Source organism: Athene cunicularia (assembly GCF_003259725.1).
Source record: "Athene cunicularia isolate RWA chromosome 4 unlocalized genomic scaffold, athCun1 chr4_part1, whole genome shotgun sequence".
Taxonomy (NCBI): domain Eukaryota; kingdom Metazoa; phylum Chordata; class Aves; order Strigiformes; family Strigidae; genus Athene; species Athene cunicularia.
This window is the reverse complement of record NW_020799098.1, coordinates 5,706,663-5,720,105: the sequence shown is the minus strand read 5'-3', so window position 1 is coordinate 5,720,105 and position 13,443 is coordinate 5,706,663. Positions and strand designations below refer to the sequence as shown.

The window sequence follows — 13,443 nt, the reverse complement described above, 5'->3', positions numbered from 1 at the left end:
GCTCACAGCATCTTTCCAGCCCATCTGAATCCCTTCAGCACACCAGCCCCACTGCCCCCAGTGCAGAGCTAGCCATAGCATTTGCCCTGCTCAGCACCCCTTGAGAAATGCTCAGTACGCTGCAGAATCCAGCCTGGTCCTTCTGCCACCTGTTCTGTCAAAGAAAAATGTTTGAGTTGTGTTCCGTCAGAGGAAAGAAAAGTCTGTTGCAGTACAAGCCAGTGTTTGTCCCTGGTAACATCCTTCCTGGGTCATGTCCAGGCCGGTCTCAGCACCGTGCAGGGGACGGTCCGTAGCTTCTCCCTGCCTGCCTGAGGAGGGGGGTGATGGTGGGATTTACTGCCTGTGGAGGCGAAGCCACAGCCTCCGCCGCACACCTGGGAAGAGATGGTGTCTGTCAGCCCCAGGACACTCTCCCAGCTCCCCATCCCACTCCTGGGCTGTCCCAGGCCCTGACACCCCTCCTCATCCCCCGGGGCTGGCAGGATACTTACGGTGGAGGCGGTGGGCAGTGGGGACCAGGCTCAGCAGGAGGACCAGGACACCAATAGCCAGCGGGACCCAGACCAGGGGGCTGCAGGCACCTGGAGAGCAGGAGGGGACATGGTGTGGAGCTGCCCCCTCAACCCAGCACCCAGCATCATCCTGCTCTGGCAGCTTTGGGGGATGGAGCGTGGGGTGGGAAAGGGAGAAGAGCAAGGCAGGTCCTCAGAGGAGGGGTAGGGGATATGACCATCACCCTGGGGTATCCCTTGGAGGTGCATTACACCCGAAGGCCTGGCAGGGAACTTAGCTATGAGTCATGATACCCTAAACTGAAATACATCCTGGCCCCTAAACCCTTGTATAGCCCAGGGAACCACTCCTAAAGGCAGAGGTCAGCCCCATCCAGCCTGGATGCCCACTGCTGCAGGGTCACATTGTAGTTGCCCCCACCCCAGGACAAAATCCAGCTGAACCCTGGGGACCCCCAGGAGCTCAGCAAACCCCTTTTACAAGGCAGCCTGAGCTGACCCGGTGCCGTACCTTTCTTGTCAGCAGCTTTACTTTTGGTTATGCACCGCATGGGCTTTTTGGAGAGTGGTGCTTGAGTGGTCTTCAGAGGCAAAACGTCAACTGGTGGATAAGGAGGAGAAGAGAATAGTCAGTCTGGCACCAAGTGCAGTGGAGATCTCAAGCAGCAGGCAAGAGGGGCTGGAAATTCTGTTTTTTAAAAATAGCCCCATCCAGCAACCCCCACAAAAGCCTGAGTTATCTATAGGGGCCAGGAGCTTGACCCGAATCTCTCAGTGGCCACAGAAATTACCAAGAGACTGTAAAAGAGTTGGTAAAACAACATAACAGACAAACAAGGGCAGAAGGCTAAGGCAGAGAAAAAGGAAAGTTCCTTGAGCTACATTTACTGCCAGGCACTGTCTCATCAGCATTGCACAAAATCACAGCTAAGAGGAGATTTCAGTAGCACTGGGAGGTTTTAAGGGACCCGTGGTTCTTTTCCATATTCAGATTGCTCTAATCTTTGCTCAAAATTGGATTTTTAATTTTATTTTTTTTTCTGATGACGGCAGGATTTCTTATGGTGTATCTGAATTACAATGGAGTATATTCATCTCTGTAAAACTGGTCAGGAAAATATCCCAGTAATGCCATTAAATGGCTGTACATCTGACTGCTCAAACTCCACTAATTCAAAATTTTGGGTGATTCACTCTTTTTTTCTGCTTCATTCTGAGACTGAAATACCTTCAGAAACCACCATACTTTTACATTCAAAGATGAGACATCAGGTGCCTGGGATTTATGTGGACAGCTTCTCCTTTACATTATAATAGACTTAAAGAAAAGGAACTTAAAGACAATTTGTTTTATCATGTATGTGTACTAAAGGAAAAAAAAGAAAATATCCATCAAGGCCTGAGTCTTCCCAGAGAACCAACTGGTGTTTAGTTTTAAATGGGAATGTCCTTGATCGTGCTGAATTTCAACCCCATTTTTCTTGCTTTGCTTTGCACATAGATGTGTGCTCAGTTGATAAAAAACAGTTCTCTTTTATCTTAAACCAGCTTTTCTTTGAGCCGGCAAGAATCCAAAAGGGATTTCTCAGCCAGCTCAAGGTGCAGGGCATATTTGGAAAAAAAAAAAAAAAAAAAAAAGGCTGGAACACTGGGGATGCTTTTGAGCCAGCAGCTGTAGCTGCATCTTGGTTAAATAAGTTATTTGTTTCCCTAAAATTCTGCAAAGAAAGGGCTGAATCCTGCTTCACACACATTAGTTTTAGTACACCACCTCCTGCTTGGTGGTCAAGGGGAAAATGGGCTGAAAAGAGCTGCTGTATGACCCAGGGTCTGTAAAGCAACACTCCCCCAGTGCTGCCCACAGATAGCTCTTGTTTCTGGCTGTGAGCTTTGAGGAATAAATCCCATTTCAATCCTTTTTGTGAATGATGGGCTTAAAACCTGCAGTCAGATACACTCCAGCAACGTGAGGGATGATGTCCTCTGGCCTCCATGCAGCTCCTGTCTCTTGGAGAAAGAGTAAGGAAGAACAGGGGTGCAGGAGGACCCGGGAGCTGAGCAGAGCACCCGTCCAGCCTCTCATCCAAAGTACTGCAGGGCATGAGACAAGCGCAGGGCATGGCAGTATCAGGGGCTGAGCACCTTCCCGTGGAAATCCTAAGATGCTGGGAACAACACAGCGCTTAAGGCATGACCACAGCAGAGCAATTGCTGGTGGCAAAAAGACTGTCACATGCAGTTGACCTAAAATTTAGTTATTTTCCATATTTTCTGCCTTAGCTGGTCTCATAGGTCTCTTCAGAAAAACCCCAGAGCCCTAACTTTGCAACTTAAAATTGGGAAGGGTCTGTAAACATGCATAACCCTTACCCAGGGGACCTCATCACAGTCTGCTGGTGACACATTTTGGAGCCCCAGGAGTGATGCTTACCCACACCGAGCCATGTCCCACTGTCCAGGAGGAGCTGGGAGGACTGGGAGATGGAGCAGTAATAGGTGCCGTTGTCCGAGGCATGGAGATGGTTGATGTGCAGGCTGTAGGAGGTGCGGAAACTCGCCCCACGGACACTAAACTTGTCCTGGCTGATGTTTGTGCCGTACGTGACTTTGCCCAATAGGTTGGAAAATATCAAGAACTCGAAATTTTGCCTCACATGGCTCCAGCGGTACCAGTACACCCCTGCATACTCCTCCTTCAGCTCACAGAGGATTTCTGTTTTGCTGTTGGCTTGGGCTAAAATGTGCTTTGGAGTCTGAGATAAAGGTAGATTTGTACAGAAAACTAGGAAAAAAGAGACAGGAATACATAGTTATTATTTTCTTTTCATTATTTTTCTTCTGTGCTAAGTACAGATTTTCTTTGTGGTCTTAATAAGATCGAGTAGTCACAGACCAGGGGATCACACGAGCAAGAAACAGGAGCATCTGTACCAGGATGGTCCCACATTCCCTCAGAGGCCTTTTTGGGTTCCCTAGCTCATTTTTCATCAAGCCTAGTTATACAGGTAGAGTTTGCCCTGTAAAACACCCATCTAGGGAGGGGGTTCAGTGTCAGGGAGAGGGATGGAGGGATGATTTTGGGGGTATCCTCAGGGCTGTATGTGCAGGGGAGGGCATCCCCACCTACTCCCACAGATGCTCCTCTCCAGCTCCCCTTTTCTCTCTCATTTTTCAGAGAGGCTTCACCTCTCTTTCAACAGATTTTTTTTGACCCTCTTAGCTTATTTGCCAGAGTTTTGGTCCAACAGAAGCCACACTGATAAACTTCAGATGGCATCTCAGATGCAGAGAAGGACCAAAAAATGTGCAAAACATCTCAAAATGAGCTAATTTTATATTAATTTTCATATGAAATTATTCTTATATGGATTTTGAGACCTGGGGAAGGGGAGGGACTGAGGGGTAGCGGTGGACTTGAAAGCTTCGGTTTGACATCACATCAGTGTGTTTGGGTTTTGCATCTTTTTTAGAAATTATCTGAGACGTGTTTGGCCCAGGCAGATGTGAGTGGTGTCTGTGTGTGAGCGAGGGTCTGTCCTTGTGAAAGGGATAACAGGTGTCTTGTGATCCTTTCTGTTCAGCAAACAGTCCTACAAAGCTGCAGATACTCCAAGACCAAGTGAAAAACAGCCCTTTGAAGATAAGGATGCTCTTGCTTCCCCCATCTTCTTCCCAGGCATTTTTTAAAGCTTTGTAAAAAGCTCAACAAAGCACACTTTTTGGCTTTTTTTTTTTTTTTTAACCTTAAAATGTCCCTATTCCTTCAAAATCCCAAAGCTGCTTAGAGCTGTTGTTACAAAGAGCCTTGTGTAGCTCTGCAAACCCAGTGGTGTGGGAATGGGTTTGCATGGCCACAACCCCTGAAGTCATCCCAGTGGCCATGGCCCCCATGTCCCTCTTGTCCCCCATGGGGACAGACAGAGGAGAGGGCTCTGGTGACTGACACAGGTCCAGAGCTTTCCTCTGTCCCCGCACCGATGACCCCATCGCTGCTGGCAGGCTTCAGCCTTAAATTAATATTGCAATGCCAAAAATCAGGCATTGCACATCAGTCGCACCATTATAAATGTCTCCTTAATACGTAAATACCTAATTTTCAGGGTTTAGAGTACAATCCTCACAAACGTTGCTCTGACAAACACCTGTGTGTTTTTTAGGGGATGAAATGTGTGTGGCTGTGGGGCACCGTGGCTTCAGGGTCTCCTTGGCTACCCTGAGGTCTGGCTCTGCTGGGAAACAACTCCCCACAAAAACCTTTTCCTCGAGCTGTTGGAGAGGTTGGATGAACCAGAAGGAATGAGGAAGGATCCTGGAAAATGCTCAGCTCAGCTCTGAGCCAGTGGTCAAGCTTCAGTGGGGTGAGCTGGGACGGAGACAGAGCAGAAAAGCTCATCCTTTGCCAAACCTTCACCCCCCCAAAACCTCCCTGTTCCCTTTCCCAGTGTATATTCTCCCAGGGGACCACACAGAATTGGAGTAGGATGGGTTTGTTTCCACATGCTTGGCCAGACCAGCCTGCAGCAGCTCAAAACCAGTCCCTTTTCTCTCTTGCATGTGCGTTCTGGAGCAGGGCGGAGGAGAGGCTCCAGCATGATTTTAGGTGCTCTTAACCCTTAAGAGACATGTTCCTCTTACCTGGGATCTGGAGGCAAGCGAAGAGACGGAGCCACAGCCAGGCCATAGTGGTGGAGTCAATGATGGAGGGGGTTTGTGCCAGCTTCCCCCTTCCACCCACGGTCACTTCTTGGTGGTAGGGCTGGCTTCACCCCACGAGGTCCTTCCCCGTCTTGGCACAGATGTCTCGCCAACAGCTGCCAAAGAGCATCTGCAGCAGCGCCCGGAGCCTCAGCCTGGCAGTTTCGCCTGCGCCGAGTCCCCAAACCAGGTGTGCATCAGGGCGGCAGCCCCACGCGCTTCTCCAGCACTGCATGAGATCCCCCCAAATCCCCTTTCGGAAGAAAAAACCCTAAGCTCATTGATTTTTAATTATGATTTCTTCATATTTCATCACCTAGATTTTTGTCTTTCTTTTAATCTAGATCCACGCAATTAAAAAAAATGACAAATATAGGAGCTTGGCATTAAAAATAAAATCAAGAAAGGCTGAATTTCAGCTGTTTTCTCCTCTGTCAAAATCAAAATGCGTGCAAAATAAGGAGAAGATGCAATTTGAGCTGTGGGGTTGTTTTCTTCAGCAGAGTCTTCAGCAGGAGGTGTTTTCCTCTGGGCCTGGAAAATGCTGAACACCAACCTAGATGGCCATAAGGCAGAGGCACGAAGCATCACAGGAAACTTTGAAGCCCAGAGCAAGAAACCTCAAACAAATTTAGTGGCTGAAAGAACCACAAAATAAGGAAATTCTGCTGGGGCTTCCCACCTCACAGTGGGCACTGCTTTGGTAGCTGTGACAGTGTGCGGCTCTCATGCAGAAATATTTAGATGATGGATAAAATATCAGAGTGGCTTTGAAATGTCTTCAGGGGCAAGAGGTTTGAAGCACTCAGGGTTTAGGACTCAAAGAGTGAAATACATGATGTGAAATTACAGGGGTGAACTGGCGTCAGCAGCCTTCAATATTTCCATGTTTGGGAAAGAAATGATTTATTATTAATGTTTATTCACTGCTCCCTTGGCTGCCAAGTGGGGTTTGTTTTTCTTTTATGCCCTCCTTGTGCAGACACTCGTGGTCCTTACAGAGCCTCAACATCTCCCCGGGGCTGGCTCCCTGGTGAGGGGAGATTCCCCAGGGGGGATCTCACAAGGCTGGGTTGGGGGGGCCACTGAGAAACCTCCCCCAGGGTTTGAGTTGGCAGACGAATAGGAAAAACAATTTTGTGTCTCGTGCAGTGCAAATTTTTGGTCCATTTTGCAACCAGATTTTTCCATGCTGCTGTAACACATCCCCTCCCCATTTCTGTTTGAAATAATTTCCTGCTCAAAGCGGCTTGCTAACCACCAAAAGCCTTGCCACAAAGGGCTCGGCTGCTAAAATTTAGGGTTGGCTGAACCACTCCTTAACTCTTTTCTGGCAGGCAAAACGTGTTTTCGTGCTTTCAAACACATTTCAGTGCTTTCAAGGGCTCATTGCTGGAGCTGAGCCCCTGGCACAGGGTGCAGCATCCCTCGTTTCTCCTCTTCTACCCTCCTGCTTGCCTTTCCCCTCACTCCCAAACTGGGACTTCTCCAGAATGGGGTGTGGGCAACTCTTTTTTTTGGGGGGGATGGTGTGTGTGTTTGTGTGTGTTCTTAATATGAGAAATGTCACTGCAATTGAATTTTCCCTTTATCCTCGTGGTGAAGTCAGTGAGCTGAGCCCAATGTCCCTGGCTGCTGCAATGGCTGTGTCCCCTTTTTCCCACTGCTGCTGTCACCTGGAGCATCTTCTGGCCTCCTGGTCAGGATCAAAGTGCTCTCAGAGGTGGCTTTTGTCACTGTTACAACCTTGAACATGGGGAATATTACACTGGGCACCAAACACTGCTGCAAGGCTGGTAACACTGGGTTGCCTAAGCAGATATATTGGCTTGGAGGGATTCCCCAGGATATTATAGCAGCTTTAGAGATGTTTCCCTGCAGCGCTTTTACTTATAGGATGTCTCCTATGGAAAGAAAAAGGAATATTTGCAATGTAAAATCATAGTGTGTGTGCTGGGATTAATTTGTAAGTTTTTTTGAAGCTGCTGTTTGCAGTTGAGCTATTTACTGGCAGCTAAGCTGTTCTCAGGACTGGATGGTGCTCCTACAAGAAACCGTTTTGGAGGTTGGATACCTTTGTCTCATCACCAACAAAAATAAAAGCACTCTGGGAACATGAAGGCGAGAGCTGCTGTTTATACCATCTCCACGTTGTTTGGGGCTGCTGTGCTGGGAAGAAAAGAGGGGAGGAAAACAGGGTGCAAGTTGAACTGATCTGTTAACACAAGCAAGGGTTGTTGGTGACCTTGCTGGGGTACAGCAGCTCCTCATCACGAGTGTTTGGCTTATTGCTGGGGCAAGATGAGGGAGATCGCTGACTTTTAGTGTATCAGTGCTATTCGGCTGTACAGTTCCTAGGGGGAATTTATTCTTTTTCTGAAATGAAAACCAACCAGCCTGGACCCCAGCCCAGCCACCCCACTGCCCCCGTCTCAGTGCTTTCCCTGTCGGTCTCCTCCTCACTCATCTGGGGGGGAAACATCCCCTCTTCTTTTTCTCAGCCTGCATCCCATGTACCTCAACCACACCAACACTAATTCCCTGCATTTTCAACAGCTTTGTTACATTTCCAACTTTTTATTTTCTCCTTAGGATAGGTTTCTTGCAGCAAAGTGTTTGCTCTCGGGGAATTGTAGGAAAGCATGGGGGTAGAAGAAAGAAGAAAGAGGTTCACAGACAAGAAGCAGGACCTGTCTGGGGTTTCATCTCTTTCATCTCTGCCTAAACTCCCACGTTGCAGCAGAGGGAATTGCAGCTGGGCTGTAAATGCTGGGTTAGAGGAAGAGTTGCCATAAAAATAAGGAAAAAAATCCAATCCCTCTGTGCTTTCTGGGACACAAGGGCTGACTTTTGGGATTGGGAAGGGCTGCTCAGCCTCAAGCCTGGTCCAATACAGCAGGTACCACAGGACTTGGAAATAAGGGCCTGTAGGGGATAATGGGCTGCTGGATGGAAACTCCCCAGAACTCAAGCAGCCACGGATGAACTTTTTTTTTTCTTTTAAAATTTTTTTAACGATTTTATTCCAGGGAAGGGTGTAGTTTCTGGAGGATTTCATTAGGGGGAAAAGCAGTGATGAAAATGATAGCATTTTCACTACGATGAGTACTACCTTTTTCTTAGCGTTATAGCAGAAAAAAAAAATTAAGTGGGCCAAGTTTCCTTTTCTAAACTGCTCCGAGCTAAGATGTGGTTTGTAGGGTGAGGTTGGGGGGGTTTGTCTGTCTTTGCAGGTGCAGATTTACAGCTGTAATTCAGCTGATGCAATATCACAGTCAAGGCTCCCGACACATCGTGGCATGCCCCCAAGGTACCAGAGTGTGATGGGCTGGTTTGTGGCATGGAAAAATGCTGCTTTTGAAGTCCAGAAGCCAAAATGGATCTACATGATGAATCATGTGAATTTTCCTGCCATCTCGTTTCCCCCCAGCAAGCAGATCCGTGCTTGGGGTGTGGTTTGGGGGGACCATATGTATTACAGGTGTCAGGTGTGAGTCTCATGTGTGATGTCCCCCTAAAACCCAGGTGCTAATGGGGTGTGCAGCAAGTGAGGGGGCATTGGGGGAATTTGGGAGGATGGCTGCTGAGGGGACAGGCTCCAGGTCTCCCTCTTCAGGGCACTTGGTGCAAGCAGAGGTTAGCATGAGCGAGCAGACACTAATCCTGGGCCCCCCCAAAATAGATAAGGGGCAGAGCAGCTGCCAAAGAGGATAAAGAAAAACAAGGAAAGTGTCCTTGGGAAGACAGGGGGAGGGGTGCAGCACCTGCAGGAAAAAAAGCCACTGGGCAAGTAAGCAGAGGTATTATCACCCCCAAACAAGGACCTGCCATGGCTATAAAAAGCCATCGGAGTGAGGGCTCACAAACACCTTGTCCTGAAAGGTGTCGAAACTGCCGGAGCTCTGCAGCAACTATCTCCAGGGCCCCGGGACTGCCGGAACATCCAGCCAAGGATTGGTGAGATCTTATTATTGGGGTTCTTCTAAACCTCTGCTTCGCTTTGCCCGTTCCCACGTCCCTTCCCCATCCCCTTCCCCGGGAGCCGGTGTGTCGCGGCGGCTGCCTGCTCGGCCGCGGCCACTCGGCCCCCACCTTCCCCGTCCCTTGCTACCAGGTTCGGGCTTTCTCCCGGGGGCTTTTCGGAGGGGCAGATCGCAGGGTCGGAGCCTTTCGCTGCGGGTGGGTCGGCGGTGCTGTGTTATGGTAGTTTTGTTCTGAGACGAAGCTGTCTTGGATCTTGTTTGCCTCACTATGATGACTGACTTTGTTAGCAATTGGAAACTGGAGCAGTTTGTGCTCCAAAAGTGTCTCCCTCCGGTTTGGTCCCCAGGGGCCTTCCAGGGCCCGGAGGCATACCAGCAGCTCTGCCAGCAGTGGGAGAGCTGGTCGGAGGAGAGCAAAAAACCCAAACCCACAAATAAGTGCAAGAAGCGAGCGGCTTTGCAGGGTTTGTTGATGGTGGGCAGGGAGTTGTCCAAATTGCTGAAGGAGGCTCTTGAGAATGTGCAGAAGTTGGAACAGGCCAAGGGTGAGCTCAAAATGCAGGTGGACAACCTGCGGGCAGAGGTGCAGGGTTTGTGCGGGGACTCTCTGCGGAGTGCGGTGGAGATCACCCGGCTTGAGAGCAAGTTGGGCTATGAGAAGCTGAAAACAGAGGAGCTGGAGAAGGAGGTTGGCAAGTGGATCGGGGAGACTCACGATGCGCAGAGCGCGGTGCGGGCGGTCCTGCAGGATGTCCAGCGGGACCGGGGTACTGGCCCTGATCACAAAGTATGCCATGCCAAGATTCAGGAGCTGCAGGCAGAGCTGGGGGTGTCGAGGGGCATTGTGGCTGCCATCCAAGGCAAGAGGAGCCGGTTTGGGAATGGTGAAGGGGAGAACTCCCCAGACCCGCACCCTCCCCACTATGACTATGAGGATGATGTGTGGGGTGCCAACGGCCCCACCAGGCCATCTCCCTATGCTCCTCTGAGGGAGGAGATGTGCCAGATGCAAGGAGGGGAGGTGGAGGCTTCCAAAATTAAAAAGAGCCCACCCGATGAGCCGGCCACCCATAGCCCACTCCAGGCCATAGACACCAACAGGGCTATTCTCTGGTTTACCCCCGAGCAGCTCAAGACAGTGGGGAAGATGCTGGGGCCATTAACAAAGGAGACAGCAGTCAACTGGCTGTCCAGGGCTCAGCGGCTACCTAGGTGCCAGAGTGGCAACTTGGTGAGTGACCTGGTAGATGTGGTGAGAAAGTGCATGAAACCGGATGATTTTGCGGCGCTGCCGGGGGATGTACAGATGGGCAATGTCCAGGACATCGGGGATGTCCAGTTGGCTGTGCTGAAGGTGTTCTTCCCAGAGGTCAACCCCTTAGTGCTCTTCCACCAGGAGAAGCAAAACCCTGAGGAGCGGCCGGATGCTTATGTTAACCGTAAAAAAATGCTCTACCAGATAGCTGGGCTGCCCGGCGCAAAGGATTCCCCCCTCAATTTTGACAGACCTGAATTCAAGGAGCCACTGGTGGTGGGGCTGACACCCCCGTTGCGGGTGATTGCAGGAGGGGATGCGGCCAGGAAACCGCTGTCAGAGCTGGAGCAGATCCTGACCCAGAATTTTGAGCTGCAAAAGCAGGCATTCCCAGGGTACATGCTGGGGGGGAAGAAAGGGAAAACCTCAGCCATGTCCTTCCAAAATGCAGGGATGAGAAAAATACAAGGAGACAACCGAAAAGATCCTGATGGCAAGGGTGGTTCAGGAAAGGAGAACCAGCAAGGGCTGAGGTTTCAGAAGTCCAACACTTGGCGGGCTGAGCTGAGGAAGCGCTTGATAAAATACGAGAAGCAGGAGGATATTGATGGCTTGCCGGATGCGGAGCTCTTCCGAAAACTGGCCCTGCATGAGGCCAAAAAGCACAGCAGCTCCCACCCGATTGACCCGGGGTCTAAGGTTCAGCAATAGGGCTGCCAGGCACCTGCATCGCCCCTTTTTGTGGCACCGATTAAGACCGATTTGTGGGGGCGTCTGATAGTTGATATAACTATTGGAGGAGGGGTGCTTGGACAAGTGATGTTAATTGATACTGGTGCCTCTTATTCAATTCTGAATATGGTCCCTGGTGAAGCCGGGATCTTCCAAACCTGTGAAATTATTGAACTGACGGGTCCGAATGGCCAAAAATCATCTGTGTCATTCACAGGGCCCATACCCTTTGAAATTGGGACTGCCAAAGGGTCTGAAAAATTTGGGAAAATGGAAATGAAGGGAAAGCCGGGAATTTTAGCTCTCTCTGCACTGACAAAGATGGGGGTAGTGGTGGACCTGGCAAACCAAGCGCTGTTACACTGCCCCCAAAGTAATGTGACCATCATCCCGGCGAGCCACAGGGTGATGTCAGTGAAAGCTCCCGAGCTCTTGGTCCACCCGGAGTGGGAGCCCCGTATAAAACGGGTCACAGAGCAGTTCCCCCAGGTCTGGGCAAGAAGCAAGCTGGACTGTGGGCAGATTGATGCTATCGTGGCTGTCAAGGGGCCAGATCCCCCTCCTCAGCCTCAGCTCCAGTACCCAGCTGAGGCTGAGGCTGCCTTGTGGGACACAGTCAAAACCTTGCTGGAGCAGGGAGTTCTGGTGGAGCAGCAGAGCACTAGCAATGCACCAGTGTGGCCCCTGAGGAAAGCTGATGGGAAAACATGGAGGCTGACGGTCGACTTCAGCACCCTGAACCATGTCACCCCGCTGCGGACAAACATGGTGGCCAAGTACCCAGATATCATGGCGGCCATCTCCCGGGGTTCCAAGTGGTTCTCAGTGCTCAGCCTGACCAGCCCGTCCCTCGCCATCCCCTTGCACCCCGAGTCCTGGCACAAGTTTGCCTTCACCCTTCGAGGACGGCAATTTGCTTTCACTAGAGTTCCCCCAGGCTTCCACAACACCCCCGCCATCTGCCATGCGCACGTGGTGAGGATGTGGGAGAAGCTTGGCCACCGGGAGAGTGTGTTGTCCTGTGCCGGTGATGTTCTCATCCACACCCGGACAAAGGAGGAGAACCTGGAGGTGCTGGGGGAGGTGCTGGAGGCTGTCCAGAAGACGGGCTTCAGAGTCAACCCCATGAAGGCCCAGCTGTGCTGGAAGGAGGTTTCCTACCTAGGGGTGACTCTGGGGGAGGAAGCGCGCTCACTGGAGAAGCAGAGGGTTGAGCTAATACAGAAAGTGTCGGCGCCAGCCGATGCCACCACCCTAAAGTCCTTTCTGGCTCTTCTGAAGTTCTCCAGGGAGTTTGTTGAGGGCTATGCAGAGAAAGCTGCCCCACTCTGCCACCTCCTGAAGAAGGACATCCCTTGGCAATGGGGGCCAGAGCAGGACGAAGCAGTGAAGACCTTAAAGGAGAGTGTGGCACGAGCCCCTGTGCTGGTGCATCCCCGAGGGGACAGACCCTACATCTTGCAGCTGGCCAGTGCGGGGAGGGGTCTGCAGGCCACCCTGGGCCAGCAGCATGGTGCCCATCTCCTTCCTGTTGCCCACGCCTCGCGCCTCCTGACGCTGGCTGAGCAGCAGTTCACTGACTATGAGAGGGAGGTTTTAGCCTTGACCTGGGCCCTGCAGCACTGGGAGTACCTGGTGGGGTCGGCCCCAGTGCTGCTGAAGACCTCCCGTGCCCCGGTGAGGTACCTCTTGTCGGGGAAGGGGGACGAGGATCCCCTGTGCTGCCCCAGGATGGCCAACTGGATGTTGGCATTGACTGACAAGGAGGTCCCCTGGGAGGCAGGGGAGCCCTCATCTGGCACCTATGGGGTGGTGATCAGTGGAGAGAGGGACGGGGAGGAGGCAGGGGGTCCCTCAGCCGAGCCCAAGCTGCGGCAGGTGCCCCTGTTTGAGAGCAGCCTCAGCCTGGAGGAGGCCAAGGAGAGACGTTACGTCGTGTGGTTTGTAGACGGGTCCAACTACCACGAGGAAGGGGTGCCCTACACAGGCTATGCTGCCATCAACCGGGGCACTGGGGAGGTGGTGAAGGGGAAGTGCCTGCCACACTCCATCCAGGCTGCCGAGCTGGTGGCTGTGATGGCCGCCATGGAAAACACGCCAGCAGACCAGCCACTGGCCATATTTTCGGATTCAGGTTGGGTAGTGCGGGCATTGCTGGAGTGGTTGCCGCTCTGGAGGGAGAGGGACATGCAGTCTGCTGATGGCAAGCCTGTCACCTATGCCAAAAAGCTGCTGTACCTCACGAGGCTGGCAGAGAAGAGAG

The 13,443-nt window shown here is 51.4% G+C and overlaps 1 protein-coding gene across 1 annotated transcript; it reads right to left on the bottom strand.

Moving 5' to 3' along the window:
• Positions 1-336: 336 nt before the first annotated feature.
• CD8B (CD8b molecule) lies at positions 337-5,491 on the bottom strand. The gene is given in 7 exon segments (XM_026847187.1): positions 337-377; positions 495-584; positions 1,027-1,116; positions 2,947-3,297; positions 5,151-5,253; positions 5,256-5,360; positions 5,363-5,491. Coding segments are annotated over 7 exon segments (909 nt in total).
• Positions 5,492-13,443: the final 7,952 nt, after the last annotated feature.